The 19248-nt window shown below is 30.5% G+C and overlaps 1 protein-coding gene across 1 annotated transcript in view; it reads right to left on the bottom strand.

Moving 5' to 3' along the window:
* Nucleotides 1-19248, bottom strand: part of LOC106679376 (extracellular serine/threonine protein CG31145) — a 315704-nt gene that overhangs the window by 54825 nt on the left and 241631 nt on the right. Inside the window, exon 5 of the mRNA XM_067050372.1 lies at nucleotides 8295-8436. Coding sequence (XP_066906473.1) covers nucleotides 8295-8375 — 81 coding nt within the window. The 5' untranslated portion in view covers nucleotides 8376-8436. The remainder of the gene's footprint in view (nucleotides 1-8294; nucleotides 8437-19248) is intronic.

Raw genomic sequence — 19248 nt, 5'->3', positions numbered from 1 at the left:
TACATTAATATATGAATAAATTTCAATATAATACCTGTACGGGGAACCCCTAATCGGGCTTAGAAACACCGAGCCCCGTACACGGCAGCTTATCATCCCTCCATTTCTATAAAATCTATGGATTTGATATCTATAATTCCATCTAGGAGTATGAAAAAGTAATTAACTTTAGAGATGTATTAAAAAGTTGCTATAAAAACATCTATACTCCCTCTGAGTGTCACTCTCATTTTTAATTATATAGAGTTTATTTTACATATAATATATAAATCTGTACCGCACTAACCGATGAAGTGTCAGAGATATAGTTCTTTGTAAGAAATTACTGTTACTAGACCAACGGTTGTAAAAGGAAGTGATTTGGTCAGAATCATGCTCGACCACCAGATTTTCTCCCCGCTTGAGGGTACCTACTTTATAAGGATGGGTGGACGCCGTAGGATTCCTGAACCCACAGGGTTGACTCACGGCTATAGTAACAGAATAAATAATTGCCTACTACGTGTGTACCTTCGATGTGGATCCAGGTTCTTGGAGTTAGTAACACTGTGCCTTACCACTAAGGCACTCCCCACCCCATATATATGTAATATATATATTTCTATATTTTATTCCTTTATTTTGTTGGTGAGGATCAGTCAATAAAACAATTACATTGAGGAGTCGTTTCGCAACTTTATTGTTAGCATAATCAAGCCAAATGTCTATATTGCCTTCATACAACGAGTTATATGAGAGTTTATGCAAACAATAATGTTGCAAAACGTCGCCCCAATATAGCTGTCTTATTGACTGATCCTCAAGATCCACAAAACCAAACAGTCAACAAGAAAGTTTATATATAAAGTTAAAATTCTAATATACTCTTTTGACGTAGCAACTATCACAAAAGACTTTGGCTGAATCATTGATGTCTTTGCTGATATAAATACAGGGAAATACTTCCGCAGATATAGTGAACCTTATTGAATAATGAAATACAAGTGAATTACTTAGTTTGTGCATATGTGCAAAGGAAAGACCAGTACCAATGGTTTCCGAAAATTAAATATTTCCCAAAGTATTACTCCATAAAAGTAAAAAGTTGATTAGAGCAGATGTAACTTTAATATGAACAGTATTCACTACAAAAAATTATTATACAATATGATAATCAGACTAATTTTGACATATGGAATTGAGCTCTGAGGATCTACCAAACCATCAAAGTCCTCCCCCATCCAATCCTTAAAATCCAAAATCCTGCGTAAAATCCTTGATGCTCCTTATTACAAATAAACTCATACAAGACTTTAAGACAAAGACCTTGAGATCCCATTCGTTGCAGATTTGGCCCTGATATGCGTTTCATTCCTGATTTCCTTTCATTCCAAATTCCTTACCGATCCTAACCCATTAGTTACTTAATCTCCAATCCTTAAAAATTTCTGATATTCCTCCGAGGCGTCTGAAAAGAAGATGGCCTTCTAATTTAAATTAATGCTTGAAGTACCATCAACGGGTGGTTTCGTCCCCAGATTTTTAAATGTAAAAGAAACATTCCACATCTTTACTTATTGTATTTATTATTTGTACCGTTGTAAATTAAATTAAATAAATAAATAAAAATATGGACAGTAAATTTAACTCTAATTTTATAACTATAAAAAGGACAAGATATTTATTTCTGTATAATTATTTTTAATAATAAACCCTCCTCAAAATTTGAGATTTTACGTTTCAAGGTATGTTGGTTCCCACCGCACAGTGGGACGAAACGCAAGATTCAGCCAGGTATTCCCGGTCTTAAATTCATTGGTGTCCATATTTAATCTACTTTGTTGTACTAAATGGTAAAGTACGTTCGGTGATAGAAATAACCCAAAAGAAGATAAGAGCAGCTCCTAACGTAACCTAATTTTGAATGCTCAACCAGCATTATTATAAAAAAAAAAAAACACTGATAAACTAACAACAAAAACGTTTTTCCTTCTACGGTACTTTATTGTTAAAAGTATTAAACATCTACTAAACTATTGAAGATACTCAAGCAGTGAAATGAGAAAGATAAAGTAATATTATTAGAAAGATAAGGTAATATTATTAGAAATATAAGGTAATATTATTAGTCGTATAAAAAAAGTTATTAAAAATATAGGATATTGTGATGTATAATGATTACATTTTTTTGCCAATGTTCCCCTTCTTTTCAAGAAGAAATTTTAAATTACATGGTAGTAAAAAAAAAAGTCATTTATAAGTATTTCAGTGATGATTAACCAATTTTATATTAAAACAATTTATTAAAATAAAAAACAAAAATTTTTTTAAAGAAGCATGGATATTTTTAGAAATGATTATAGTAAAAGAAAATATATGTATTAAAAACTTATAGCATATGTATCCTTACTTCATTAATCGTATTCAGTTATATATTAATGGGTATTAATAAATAAGTAATAATTTTGAATAAAATTACTACAACCAGAATATTTCTGAATATTCAACAACTAAGCCAGAAACATATTATTTTTAAAGCAATAATAATTCACACGAGAAAAAAAAACACTAACTATTAAATAAAAAATAAATTAAACTGTCGTTCGTTATTCGAATAAATTTACTCTTTCGCCAATTAATTTTAAAACGATTTGCATTATTTCTGCATCTCCTTCTTCGAGAAACACAGGGTAATCAATGTGAAAGGCTAACGTCTATTCTATCTCTTCACCTTCTGCTCAAACTCTTCTATATTGAGAAAGACATTTCTTAAAAACAGAGTGATTTGAAACTTAGCATGCCAGTTTCTGAGAACAACGGTTGAACAAATTGTTGAGAATGCCATGGCTTCAGGATTTAATTTTTTTTATGACCTCCCTTCTCGGTCATTCATGATTTAACTGAGGGGAGGGGGTTATCTAGAGGGTACCACTCTATTCTAACGATCAAGTTTTCATTTCGTGGGACCACCACAGAAATAAAAGTCAACCCACTGGCGGGATTCAATACATGCAAAGACCTACGCTTCAACTCCTTCATATCAGAACAGACCAGGTGATTATGAAGGATGTCTCATTTTTATAATTCTTAAATCTGGGACCGAAAGACTAAATTTAGAACCTCTTGAGGTTCCTCTGAGAATTCTCCAACAGGGAAAGAAAGATATGCTTTATTCATCCGTGCTGCCCAAATACATCGGGTTGCTACATTACAAAGCATACTTATACCATGATTGGACATATATAAATTACATATATTTACATGATGTAGTAAAAAAGAAAGAAAACATTTTCTTTTCCCACAGTTTTCTTTTACAATCAATTCCAGTCTACATACTAAATATAAATATTTCAATTTATTACTTTTTTCCTCCCCTTTCTTGTTCCTTCCACTTCCCCATTTCTTTCCATTTCACAATTTTTATTTCATTTTATCGACAAATTCACTCTCCCGAATTCACGTCACCCTCTCAGATCCTCTTCAGTGATTATCTACACAAATTCACTATTAGACAGCAATGTGAGATCAACCAGAGAAATAGTAGACATAGCAGTAGATCAGTTTACAGTAAAAGAAACAAATAAATACATTTTACCAAAACAAAATTAATACATAGATTTTAAAGAAAATATAATAAAAAGTTGGTTAAAAGAAATACTTGAATGGATGAATAAGTTTAAAAAATATATAAATAAATAAATAATAATAATAAAATAATTTAGTGAATAAACAAGTTAAATCACAGAAATAAATAGGTCCACATACTAAAATAAATAAAACAATGAATAATCTCAGAGCTAATTTCCATGCAGGTGAAGTATGTATGATCTCCAGGGAGTCCAAAATAATATTTTCCGCCAAGATCGCTATATCCCCGATGTTAACACCTAGGCCTTCTAAGAAGCTCCTTGTTCTATCTATATATAGGGACCCAACTTATCTTGGATGTCCACTGGCTCCTTACTAGCCAGGTGTTATCATGATGGCCTTGATTACTCCTGCGGATATTGGTATCAATGCCCGCCAATATCGCAGGATGTATCTTTGTAAGGGAAGCAGTCTAGAGAGGGTAAGTAAGGGCCGGAAACAAGTTGGTTGACAAGATTGTTCTTTTGTTCAGGTTATTCTCGAGGGAGAGCTTTGTTGACCGCAGCTCTCGTTTGTTTGAATTTATTACACTTTTCTTTGAATTTATTGCCAATGAATCTCCGCGAGTAGCCTCTGGACATTCTTTCCGCAGAACCTCTGCAGCGCGCCCTTACAGTCTGATCGTCCGGCGATGAGTCCAACGACGTCGACCTGATAGCCTTCTTCACCACCCGACTATCTATTTCTCGTAATCCGCATGTTTGCGGTGATTCTCTTTTTCAAAGAGGCTTCTAAAATGTTTCTCAACGTCGGCTATCTTTAATGGGCATTGTTTGGGAGCGTCGGCGTTCATAATGCTCTGTACCACTTTTTTCCTTCTATTGTAATAGTTGTATTGAGCTAACTCATATTGGTACCGCTCCTGCCGACGGTTCCTGTTTCCTTATTAGCTCTCTATGGATTCGACACCTTCCCCGCACCCCTGTCCGCCATTTCGGTGGGCTCGGCAGTTCGGCGTTAATATTTTTAGGGAAATTCAAGAAATCGCCTACTGCTTTGTCAAAATCCGCAGAGTTGAAATTTTTAACTTTCATTACATCCTAAAAGACAGCCGACCACTTACTTATTTCAACCTTGATACGATCCATCTCCCCCTCTTTTTTTTTTATTTTAGAATTTCAGAAAATTTTCCATAATATTACTTGCTCGAATATTAATAATTCCTGTAATGGGACATGATCGGAAATTTTATAAAATTCAAATTTTGGTTAATGTCGCGATTCGCCCCACTTTGTGCCGTCTGTTGTTCGCGACTTTTCTCTACAAATACTTAATCGATTTTTCATTCACAGTCATTTATGTAAATAAGTAATTAAGTGTTTTGGAATATCTATCCCAAAGCGTTGAGAGAAAAAAGTAAAAAAAGAATATCAAATATTATCTCTTGAACGATTTTTATGGCCACCGATGCCTACATACAATTAGCTGCGTTTTTTTACTTTTTTAAATGATGATTTAAATTTACATTATTTTATTATGTAAATGTAATCAAGAGTTTTGACCACACACACGAAAATTGGCCTGTTTCAGAACCACTACCCAGGGCAGTTAGTGACCCAAGTTGATGAACTGGATTTTGGCTCAATACCATTTTGGCGGGTATTGGCCTCTCTAGTGATAGATAACACTGCCAACCGATCTTGCCAATTCCTTTTTATACTCTGTCTTGGGAATTTCTCTATTAAATTAAACAAAAAAAGTAAACATGATTATACCGATTTTTGCCTTTGATTTATTTTAATAAAATGCTATTGACACTAAATTAAATAAGAAAAAAATATTACATGAACTAGAGACAGAAACCCTTCATTCAAGACTGACCAAATATCGGTTATCGAATAACCGATTTTTTTTTATAATCATACAACTTTTGAGAGTACATACGCAAATTAAAAAAAAAAAATATTTTGAACAAAAAATCTAATGTTTCATCATTATGATTTTTTTATTATTATTGATGTGGTTTTATGTATTTTTTATTATAAATTATTTTTGCTATAAAATTCGGTGCTAACATTATTTGTTAACTTTTTAAAATATATTTTTTATTGCTGTTTATATAAAAAACATTTTTAATTAACGCTTCCTAAACAATATTTATCTATTCCACAATACTTTTCTTGAGAGACAAATTTTGCCGGATCCAAGATATTTTACACAAGGATATATTGTAGTCTTAGAGGTCTGATCTTACCATGATGGGAAATTTTAAATTCAGTAGATATTTTCGATTTTAAATCCATTTTTTTTTTTTTTTTTTACCTGCATGACTACAAAGTTTTCCTACCCTCTGTAGAGAGGGAGGAAAATAGATATTTAAACAATTATAATTACAATAACCGACAATTGTTGTGTGAAACATTCCTCGATCATTTTTTAATGTGCAAGTTTTAAGAATCATTTATGAGCCATTTCCTGTGAAAATATTCACTATACCATAGCTTCTATATTCGTGCCTGGGTACGTTTGTTGACAATTCTGCACGTTAGCAGCATTAAATTCTTTTGATAGAACTTCAAAATCCTTTAGGAGGCTTCAATCGTATAACAGTAGGGAATTAATTACATCAAGGTTTAGGATTATAACGACTGTTTTCACAGCTGGTGTTGTCTACTGAAGGTCATACTAACGAGGAACGAATTCATGCATAAGAGTTTCACATTTATCACAGACACAATTAACACTTAGATATACTAAACAACATACGAATTTTTTTTTCTCCACTGTTTTCTATCACACAAGAATCAGTTCCTCTTTGTTTTTTAAATGCCACAACGCAATCAATCTAAACAAATTCAGAACATACAATTTGATGATACCAAAAATGAATGAATTAAATATTTTATAAGGGGGAAAGAATGTTGTCCCACTGGTACAGTTCTTATTTGAAAAACAAATACTCGCAAATAGCACTTGTTATATAACTTTCATTTATATCTTACAAAGTTAAACTTAAACATTGTTTTGCGAGATAGTAAACTGTTTCGGTGAGTGTAAGATTGTAAAATGTTTCGATTCGTTTTAATAATCAAAATTTTTTTACTAAAGTCAATAGATTTTATAATTCGCACGATAACGTTCCTAGACGTTATGGACGCCGAACTATGGTCTGTATGACCAAATAATAAACGTTTTGTCGAAGTTGCTAAAAAGCTTAAAGAAGTAATCATAGCTACTATATTTAGTTCATTACTCGACATTTTTTTTGTGTGTACCTAAGGAATAGTAAATTTTTTTTAGGTCAATAATTCCAGACTGTCCTAAGAAACATATTCTGCTAACAATTAAATTATCTGTTTCATAATCACAATTTCATGATTTTTTTTCTGATATGACTTCAAATAAAGCAGATAAAAATTAAATAGTATTTTGTTGCATGTATTGATATTGACTGAATCAATTTCAATACAATTATACCTGCAGAGAATGACATGATAATGCGATGACTGGCTTAGTAGGTGCCCAGTAAAAGAACTTTAATCTTTTTCATGGTAAGCAGTGAATAAGAAACAAAATGAATTTTTCTTTGTTTTGGTTGAAATAAACTGCATTTGGATAAAATGTTTGTACAGCATCGTTTCTAAAGATTTCCTCTTGCTAATTTATTGTTTTAATTTCTTTAATATATAATTTGACAAACTTTTTTTATACTAGCTCGGTTTAATGAGATATTAACAACAAGAACAATATTTAAATAAATTAAAAATTAAACGATTTTTTATTAAAACTAAACTGTGGACTTTGTTTTATCTCTCAATCTTAGCAAGTTTCCTTGAATTTCTATCAAAATAAATTTTATATATATATTGTTCTCACATTCAAACAAGAATGTTTTATCACGACCGTAATAACACCTGTTAGATAAATAAACTTTGAACTATAAACTTGTTAGTTACGTATTGTTATTGTAACTTATGAACCACTGATGTTCCCGGGACGAGAAGAGGGTTAATGAAATTATAAATGATCAAAAAAGTAAACAATAAAAAACAGGATATCTTCTAAAGGAAAATTTACTTTTTTTTTTTTTTCAATTAGTAACTAATTATTATTGTTATCAGTATTAGATATTTTATTTAATATCTAAAAGAATTAGTTTTAATTGAAAAATAACATAAATTATTCCTAAAATAATTCTATAGGCAAATCTCATTAATTTTTTATTTTCAAAATGCCATTTTTCTTTTAAAAAAAAATGTATAAGTAATAAAAGTCACTATCAGGTATATTTTATGTCTACAAATACACCATTCTGTAATACTTATAAATTATCTTCTGGATGGGAAATACCAAAATATTCTATACAACATTCATTTCAATTTTTCTTTTCTAATAATAAAAAGTTAATTAGAAAAGAAAGAAAACCTTTTCTGGTGATTTTATACATAATACTAAAGATGAATTCAGTTCAAGAAATATTTCGTTAAGGAAATAATAAAATTTAACCTCTCTAAAATAATATTACGTAAAGGTTTAAAATTTGAATTAGATTATATTCACTCTTTGTCTCTAATTATGATATAATTTTGAAATATCGTGTATTTAACAAAATCAAGCGATTTTAATGGTGGTTGAGAGCAGGTTGTTAGTACATCTAAGTATTTTTGTTTATAACTATTTTTTAATATATTTTAAATTATACTAATAAAATAATATATTACATATACCTGTAGGTCTAGGACGAGGGCGAGGGTGATGATGACGCCCAGAGCAGAGCAGGCGAGGGAGACCCTCTCCCGTAGCTTCATCCCGAGTCGGTCCGGAGCCGCTCTCCTAGCTCGCCCATCCCACCTCCCACCAGCGCCGCTCCTGCAACAGTGGGGGCAACTGTCATACATCTTGTCGTATCATCAATGTCACGGTCAGGGTCTTGTAGACTCTACCGTACTCATTTACGTCTAAATGCCACCATTAGTAGTAGCAAACATAGCATCAACTTAAATATTAGACAAGTAATTAACACAATTGTACAAGCTTAGGTCCATTTCTATACCCAAATCCATACTACATTAAGTGACTGAAGGAATACCTTCAACTAACAGAACACTGACTTATTCTCTTCAGGAGTTCAACTATACAAAGATTCAATACGATTAGGTAACCAGGTTTCAAAGTTAAGAGCCTTAACAGAAAATGTGAATTAAGAATCTCAAAACAAGAAAAAAAGGCCTTCGAAGGTATGTCCGTTATTGATCTGTTCAGAAGATATTCATCTCCAAAGATTTTCATTGTTATGAATTGTTTAGGTTATAAATTAATATGTATTCCAACTACTTTAATTATGAAATTTAAACATTAGCATTCATATTAGATGTTATTAAGCGTTATGAGGGGCTTAGCATCTTTCTTCCACAGCAGTAGAGGCCAAACGGCATTAGACATGTGTTGTGTCGAAAGTTACAATTATGCTTCTTCGTAAATGATTAATGTAATTGACCGGGCTTGTATAGACTTTTTCGTTTTTTTAATGTCACCCCAAACACAAAAACCAGTGGTGTGGTGTCTGATCTTGAGAGCGTTCTGCCTCTGCAGCGCTGGAAGAAAGATGCCAAGCCTGTCTTAGTGCTCAAGGTTTTATTAGTCAAGATTTATCAAGATTTATTATGAGTGTTGATATTTGTTATTATAAGTAGTTGAAACACACATTTATTTATTATAACCTAAATAATTTATAACAATGAAAATCGTTTAAGCATATATGTCTCGCCCAAAAACGAACGTACCGTCATAGGGAATTTGTTGCTTGCTTTGAGATCCTTAATTCATACTTTCAGTTTGGGCAGTTCACGCTGAAACACTGTGTATATTAAAATACAATACAATAATATCTACTGAGATAGGCGATGGGTCTCCTTCAGATTTTTCCTTTGTAATTTATAAAGCGTGGTTAAATTTTATGAGTAGTGAATGTTAAACATGTCAATTTGTATTATTAATAAGTAAACAAGCTAAGTTCTACGAATAAACCAAAACAATTTATTTCACAGCACTTTAATTTGTCTAGATTTTGTGTCATTGAGAAGAATATTTATAATAATGTAAATTTTTCAGAGCCAGACCATCCATATAAAGTAAATGATGTTTTTGTATTTTTTTTCTCATTAAAGTAAGATAATTATTCAACTGATAGTCCCATTAACATTTGTATTTATGTCGAAGTTTATTTTATTTTGATTAGCAATTAATCATTAGTTTAATAATTCAGTATTTTTCAAAATGTTTCATTTTACTCTTGCATTATCAAGAAATTTTCAGTTGTTTTGCAATTGTTTTTCTATATTATAAAATATATTAATTATTAGTAATTTATTGACAGTTTATTTTTACAAAATTTATATATATTTATAGTGAGATATTATTTTTCTACTTTTAATTTTTATTTAAATTTGTTTCTTTTTCTTATTTAAAACTTACATATTTTTTGTTATTTTATTTAATAGGGCAAACCCTTCTTTATGTCTTTAGACTGTAACAGATGTATATAAATTAAACAAAATTATTAAAAATTAATCACTCTAATAAAATGAGCATTGCATTTTTCAAAGGTTTATACAGTTTTAATTGATAAACATTTTTTTTTACTTAAACTTAAAAGGAACAACTCTATACACAATTCCATAAAAATCGTACCTCTAATTATATAGCAGCTAGTGGTCGTAAAATATTCGTGTTAAATAAAATAAAAAGTTGCTATATTAAAATTAAAGAGCATGTAGAGACAGATACAGGGCAGAAGCATAAAATTAAGGACTAATATAAATTTAAAGTAAGAAGAAAGAAAACTTCATATAAAAGGGAATATAATATTTGAGGAAGGAACTATAAAAAGGTCGGAAGAACACTTAACATGGTTTCTCATATCCTTCTTATCTTTCACACCTACTGGTAGCCTTACAGAATTGGAATTAAGTTATTTCATGAATTTATATAAATTTGTAATTGAAATAAGTCTGTTATAAAACTTTTAACAATGGAGATGAACCATAATATTTATAATCATCATATTATCTCATTGAATTATAAATTCAAATTAATGAAATGATGTTTTTGCGTTTTAGCCTCATATGATTTTGTTTTGGAGGATATACGGGACCGTGGAATTAGTGAAATTTTTGAGGATGGGACAATTTTTGTGAAGGAAAATTATCTGTTTCATATTCTAGTAATGGACTCCCTATCTGTTTGATTTGCTAGAATATGAGACCCAGTGGCTAAATGGATGGGATGGGTGTATCGATTTCCTAATGGTATTCTTTAAGGTTCGGATAAAGTTTATGCTGTAGATTGTGTAGGTACAAAATAAAAAAAAAATGTATCAGATATATGTATGATAAAAATTACAATTTCGAAAAAAATAGCGGGATGTAGAAATATATGTACACTCACCTACTTTTAAAAATTAATTTTGGAATATGTTCCTAAAGTTTATTTCATTCGAGGTTCATGGCCTTTATATTTTTAGCAATTACAAAATTATAACATAAAATAAAATTGATATAAAAATAAACGAAAAGAGGCTTTACACGACACAAAATAGTTTAAGAGAAAACTTATTTAACTGAAGTTTAGTAACTTGATCTAATTGAAGGTAACCTGACCCACATTTTCTCTTACTATAGTTGTCATAGGTCGTAATCGAACCGTCCGTAGATGATCCAGTTGTATGATAGTATGTTTCATAGTAAAAGAAGGATAAATTCTGTCGATTAATGCTTCCACAATTGAATTATTAAGTTATAATAACAAGATTTAGTCATTAAATTAATCACCATATCAACATCAAACTAACTCAAACTTAAGCAAGGTTAGCAATGCTATATCCTATCCTAAACAGAAATTTCAAACTAAAACCAGAAACAACTGTTTTTCAACTGTTATTTAAAACAATCCTCAGGCCACTGCTGATGTACGGCTGTGAAGTCTGTGGAGCGGCATCCCTCACGAAAAGGAAAAAACTACAATCTTTTCAAAACAAAGTTCTAAGAATCGCAGTTAATGTTCCTTGGTTCATAAGAAATAGCCAATTGCATCGCGAATTACAAATGGAGTCAATAGAGGATTATATCAAAAAACGGTTCATGAAGTTCTACTCCCAGTTGCCGACAGTTAATGGACCAGTGACCTACAACCTGGGAAACCCAACCTCAATCCGAAGACTGAAGCCCAGACTACTGCAGGACATTCTTTTATAAATTTTAATAAATATATAATTAATTCATAGTCACACTACCTCTATTTACTTATTATTATTATTCATTTTATTTATTCATGATTATTGTTATTTTATTTTATATTTTTTTATTTATTGTTTTTTTCTCTTTTCTTCTCTCTTCCCTTTTTCAAATTAACTTGTTTCTTTTTACTATTAGAAGACAATTGTTTGTTTTATTTAAGTGTACCAATATCATTATTTTTTGGTATTAATTTTACTATCTTCTTTTATTAAGAAGCATTATTCTTATCTATTTATTTTATTATTATTTTTTTCTTTTAATAAGAACATATTATATAGTTAGGGGTGTCATTTTTATGACTATACGCCCTCATAATCGACTGTTAAAAAATATATATAATATAAGTTGTATCAACCATGTAAGGCCTACCAGGCCGATCTGGTATAAAAATAAAAAAAATAGTCATTAAATTATTAAAAATAATAAATCATTAAACAAAATTATTATAATAACAAAATTTAGACGCGTCAGATCCAAAAAAATTACTGATATAAATCTTTTTTTTTATCCAATTTTATATGAGATTCCTTCATTGAAAACGTCAAATACCATTGGAAATTTCACAGTCAACTGTAGTAGAGAAAAAAAAGAGGTAATATGGTCTATTTCAATTACTATAGCAATTTTATTCACCCAAATTAAGACCTACCTAGTTTTATTTAGAAATTCTCTAAGCCCTTCAAAAAAGGGGAGTGTCCTCTCTCCTTGTGCGTATATATGTGTCATTTCTGAATTTAAAAAATCAGCAAATGGGAATAGTAGGAACAAACATCTTTTTACTCATAATTATTTGAAAAAAACTTGATTGGATTATATATGTGATTTTAAAGATGATGATTTTGGACATCAAATGAATATGTTTATTTTATTTATAGGATATCTAGGACTATTTTATTTGTAGAAATATATATACATATATTTAGGCTAAATAATCTTGAGGTTGAATTGTTTGAAATGGATGATTAGGTTAGTTGGAAATTAGCAGGGAATAACATAAAAACCTAGAAAAAGGAGGGTATAAATTGAGTCTTTAACACCCTATATATAAATTATTCAAATTGATGGGCTTTGATCAATTTAAGAGGTGGTTTTACAGAGCTTTTCTGGCTTCAATGAGAACATTTAAAAATCAATTAACTAAGTGCTAACCACATTGTCTCCCTGGTCTATCGTCAAGGTTGCGAAACAGAAAAATCTACCATCAGGTCTTTATCATGTTTTATTTTTTTATACTATTTTTTTTTTTTACATTTCTCTTGAGATTCTGAGAAGAATCTTAATAAAAAATTGTTTTGATAACTATTATAACTTATTGAATTAAGAAAATTAATTAAAATAAAATTAATTAATGGCAGCTATTACACACCTAAGTTTGGTTAGTAAAAAAATATAGAAAAAAGAGACTGTATCAGTCTAAAACTATTATAGTATTTTTAATTCAAGAATATGATTTGAGTCCGCAGAGTTTGTAAAGCAGCAATGTATACTTGCTGCGCCTGCCGAAGTCAGGAAACTTTTTATCGAAACTAGAAATGTCTTACGACTAGTTAGTTAGAATATTGGCTTACATTTCTATGAATTACTACAAATTCGTAAAATTTTTCAGGATGATTGGTTCCAAGTGTCATTATACATATGGTCAGTTGTACTACCCACACACTGAACTTTTCGGGATTCAAATTACACTAAACAGATTATATTATACTTGGTAATTACAAGACTGGGTTTTGAGTTGCGACAAAAAAATAAAGCTGAGACACACTATTCTAGGAAAAATTAGTAATTGGAAAAATAGATTTAAACTTAGCAATTAAAAATATTGAAATGTTTTTTATCCTTCTAACTCAGCAGATAATACATATTTGACATTTTAGAACATACTATATAGTCACATAAAACCTTGTCCAAAATATATTAAGATTTCTTCACGGGATCCTTAAAAAGATAAAAATTTGCGCAATAGCAATAATAAAATATTTTCATGATTTATTGGTTTCCAAAAAATTCATTTATTTAAAATTTATATTATTATTATTATACGTATTATGGCAATAGGTAGATTAAAGTTAAATTTTATAATAATTAAATGATAATATAGTGATAATATTTTCAGTCAAAAATGACGAATTGGTAGAAATTAAGCTTGTTAGGGTCCTGAATATGCGAAAAGAGTAGGTCATTATTTATTTTGAAGAATAATTGAATTTGAAGATAAAATTTCTCAATATAAATGGAAATACAATAAAATTGGCTGAAAAAGCAGCGGGAATGATGGATGGGTGAAAGGTCAGCTGATAACGACTACCGCCATAATCGGAATATCGGCCTTAGTCTCTTCAAAACGAACATCTAGTCCGCTATCTGTATTTCAGTTATCTCTGCAGTCGAATGTGCATTTAAAAAATGCACATTCAAAAATGCACTTATTGGAATATCTTTACATTAAAACGGTACTGCCGAAGGAATTATTATAAAAATAGACACACAAAAACTTTTTAGCTTCGGAATTTTTTTTTCGTGTTTGAATTTTTATATCAATAACGATTAAAAAAGAAGCATCATAGGCTTTAAAATATTAAAAGTACTTTCTAGTAAATACTTCAAACATTTTAAGTTGTTATTCCCTGCTTAATGTAATTAAGATGAATGATTAATCATCCAATTTTAAATTCTGATAATCTGTGGTGGTTATATTTATAAAATTTAACTTACCCCTAAATAAAACATTCAACGAAACTTTAGGGAAATGTCATTGCTAGTTTGTGGAACAAGATAAACAATTCCAAAATTTAAACCATTTGAATATAACTCGATTAAATCAAATAAAATCTGTTTGTAGTGATATAAAGATGAAGGGAGTAAAAGACATTATTAAAAATGGTGTCCTGTCCAACTTCATTAGGCACTTCACATATTTCAATTTCTTTTTCTAGATTTTGATCGTTCTTTATAAGTGTGTTTAATTTTTCTATTAATTTAGTTTAAAAACCTTCTCTATTTTTCCACCAAACATAAAACACAATTATGTTCAAATTATAAAAATTATATAAACGTTTTAAATATAGTAAAAAACATGCATATACAAAAACCCAATAAAGACCCAATAATTCGTCGTCCACAATGATAATCTATTGAAATTCAAAAAGCACTCATATCCGTGCATACTAAAAATAAAATAAATAGATACATAATGCTAAAAATAATAAATATAAAAGTAATAATTCTAAAAAGATACCAATAATAAGAAAAAAGATCAATAAATATGTAAGTATTAAATATATAAATAATATAAAAGTAATAAATATGTGTATTAAAAGGAAAAAAAAATCAATAAAATATGCAATATATGCAAACCACCCACTGAGAAATCACTATCCTTATTAGTTACTATGCATGTGATTGTGAATGATTCCCAGGGAGTCCAGGATTATACCTTCTACCATTTTCGCTACGTCCTTTATATCAACACTGTGTAGTTCTACGATCTCCGAGCCAGAGGCCTCTCACGTTGAAGTCTCTTTCTCTGAAGCTCTTACAGAATGTTTCCTTAAGGAAAGAGATATATTTATTATATATTTCTTTCTTTTTTTTCTATCTACTCTATTTGTCTAATCAAAGTCATCACTTTCATATCTCACAGTAGGATCCAGAATGAATGCTGACTGTCTTGGGGAAAGCGACAATATCGCGTAGATTCATCCATATCTACACAGTAGACCTCGAAGAAGCAGGAAAAATCCCTTTTATATATGGAGCTTGATCAACTCATGCTTTACTCTGTGAGTCCAAATGAAGTGAGGACTCATAGTGTATTTTAAAATTGAATGAGTTAATGAGGCGATAGTAGACCTCAAGAATAGCAAAGTTCAAATAAACCTTGATCCGATTCTCAAAAGAACAGGAAAATATTCAATAACATTTTGTCTTGAATTTATTTCGCTGAATAGGGAGAGTTCACTCAAAAATTATTCAAGCTGATCAAGTTCTAATGGCACCATCATAAAGTAGATAAAATTATCTAGTATTTAGTATAATTTTGAAAAATATGGTTTAGCTAAACTAACTAAGTTTATCGTATGGGGTCACTTAAGTCACACGAATGACAAAACTTATTTTTTTGTATGAATTTCACATTATTACTGAATGTTTTTCTCAGCTCCCTGTTAATTAGAGGGAAAATTAGATTATCTATAAAAATATTTATGGAAAACATCTCTTTCCTCCGGAATTTTCAGAATTGCGCTGGAGAAGAACACAATGCATTTTATTCACCACAACTTAGATCTTTAACAGGACGTCATTGTTTAGTCTTGAACACCCAGTTGAAACACATATGTGTCTCACACAAATAACAGAAATATCAAAACCGTAAATATTTTATAGAAAAATAGTTCATAATAAAGTTTTAACAGAATTCATTGATATTTTTGAAAACTGAAGCTTAGTTATTGAAACAACATCAAACAGTAGCTGTTGAGTAATAATGTGAAAAAAATCAATTAAATCTTTGAAAATTTTAAACATGAACACATTAATTTTTTTTTATTAATAATTATTTACGAAAACCCGATGATAGGATAATTTACTTGACTTTAATCATAAGATTGGGTCTTAAATGTGTTTATTTTATTTTTAGGAGCTATAGGACTATCTTATTTTTAGGAATATAACATTTTTTGCTCGAAGCCAAAAATAAGGAGAGTTTTATTTTGCATAAGTAATACTGGGGGGGGGGGGGCAGGGGAAAAATAATCCGCAATTAAATTATTTGAAATTGATGATTAGGTCAGTCAAACATTTCGCAGTGTATATCATGGATCATGGATGCTGTTTTAAATACTTAAAATTAGAATAAAATGAAATTATTAGTGACAACGACCATTAATGAGACAATAAAAAAATAAGTTCCTAATAAAATATCCTAATAAAACTGTATCAATGTTGTAAAGCGAATAAAAATCCCTGTGATCTAATAAACATTGAAAAGGGCCTGAGTCGCGAGGACAATGGTAAACTTTGAGTTTGTATTCAAGTCCGGAAGGGCTATATTACAATTGCATTCAACTATGGATAAACTTCTCAACTTCCTTACGGTCCAAGAATGGCAATGTCGGTCACAATTCATGCTATGCACTTAATTATAGAATATATTAATTTACATGATAATTGAATTAAACACGAAAATCATTCATAAAGTCTTATCACTAAAGGGTATAACTCATTCATCATGTCATATCAACTTCATCATACTATAATTTGACTTATTTCTCTCTAATTATGACGAAAATTTAAATTTTTGTTATGTAAATAATATAAATTTAAAAATGAAATAGATCCATTAAAACGTACGTGGATTTAATGAGATCCTCAGTAGATATAGAAACAGAGTCGGAAATAAAGTTTCTGCCACCCCTTTTCGTAAAAGGGAGCATGGGAGAGCAAACGGTCAGACTTTTTTGCTCAAAAATATTATCTTTAAGATGAAAATTTTAATTTTACCGCAAAATAAACTCATCATAAACCTTTTATTTAACTTAACTGGACCTTAGTACTTGAAGCACGACGCAAAACGGAGAGTTTTAGCGGTGCTCGGGTCAATCTCTTTAAGGGCTATGAAGAAGCAGCTTATGTTTAATGGTTTCTTTACTGAGCATATAATATAGCTTTCAGTTAACACTTATGTTAAAGTCAAGGCAAAGTAAAAGACGATTACGTATTATAGTGTTTAGAACATGGGGACGTTGGACTGAGTTGTCACTAAACGGTGACTTAATATTCATAATATCACTAACTCGTCGGAAAAGAACTTCATTGCTGAAACTACGGAAACTGATATTGTTCAATAGTACTGTTGGCCGAGGTCATTCGGAGAGTGGTGTGATGGGACATGGGTGTGAGTCTGTCCCTTTACTCAAAACGTTCTCTAGCAGGGTCACTTAACGGACGGGCACCTCAAGTCAATCACATAAATGAAAATACGAAGAGATCAAATACTCACTAACCAGTTCCAGGACCACCGTCAGCTAAGCAAGGGCCAATAGCAAAACAACAAAGTAGGTCCGGTGCAACATAGTATTGCGAGCCCCCTTCAAATATTTCATATTTGAAAGTTGAAATAATTGAGGCAAAGTTGAATCTTTATACCTACCAAGTGCACAAACAATATTCATGTTTATAAGTAAGACTACACTGTCAGAGTATGGTAAACGTAAGTGATATTATTTATCATAGATTACAATTTTTTTTTATTTATATATACTCGTAGTTGTTTAAAAGTTTAGACAATATAAATTTTTTTAGCCAACTCATATAAGTCGGAAAGTCACCCTTCCTGGAAGCCGAGCCCCGGGGATTTCCTACGGAGGACCTGACCAGCTCTTAACAGACCGACTAGTGTATCCGAGGACTGAAAACTCTTCCTGGGCTAAAAATGGAAAGTGGCCATTTGTAGTTTGAACTCCCAACATATTCATAAATTACTATCTACTATATTCTATCTTCCCTGGCTCATTTGTTATGTATGCTACTTCACAAGGACCTCCACATTTTCTCCATAGATTTTTCTCAAATCCTACCGAAACCATAATTGGTCGAGAACCAAAAATTCATAGCTGCCAATAAATTTTATCTTAAAATGTGTGTTGTTTTTCCAAGTTAACGATTCAGTTATGTCATATAATATATTACAGTTGAACTATTATTTCGCGTTCTTGTAGGTATTCTGAAATTTCGGTTACTTCTATTTCAAGATCACGAAAAGTGTTACTTAATAAAACTAACTAAAAATTCTCCGACCACCAACCAGATTAAAATTATTTTACAATATTGTGCTTTAACCAGTACGCTATAATCCCCTTAGATGAGATTTTGTGTATCATATTTTAAAGTCAGATATTTCAAACGTTTTGGATCTAGTCGATATTTTTCTTCCTTACAACCAAAGTTAAGAAGCTTTGCATTCGTGCTTGTAATACAGAGTACTGAAATACTCCGAAAGTTTTCACACGCATTTTACGTTGAAGACATCATGACAGAGTCTGTCAGTCGGTTTGTGTTCGTGCATAATGGAATCGTTAATACGATTTTAATAAGTTTTCAAAGAATGTGTAGATTAGTACGTAGTTGCTCCCATATCGATTTCATCAGATTCCATCAACTACGAATTTTCCAACATATAGTCCAGTCCTTTTCCTGGACACAAATATATTCCAAAACCACCCATCCGATTTGGCCCAAATTTAGAGGAAAGTTGGAAATAGGTGTTGTATAGGTCTAGTATCAATTTCAACAACAGCCGTAGAATTTATTTTCAAACGATTAATAATTGATCTTGAAATATAGTTAGTTACCCAAAGAAGAAGGATCATTTTGTGTAAATGTAATTAAG

This window comes from Halyomorpha halys, unplaced genomic scaffold (assembly GCF_000696795.3).
Source record: "Halyomorpha halys isolate HHAL.00 unplaced genomic scaffold, Hhal_1.1 Scaffold199.1, whole genome shotgun sequence".
NCBI lineage: Eukaryota > Metazoa > Arthropoda > Insecta > Hemiptera > Pentatomidae > Halyomorpha > Halyomorpha halys.
Note: the sequence above shows the minus strand (reverse complement) of the source record. Positions and strands in the feature narration are given on the sequence as shown.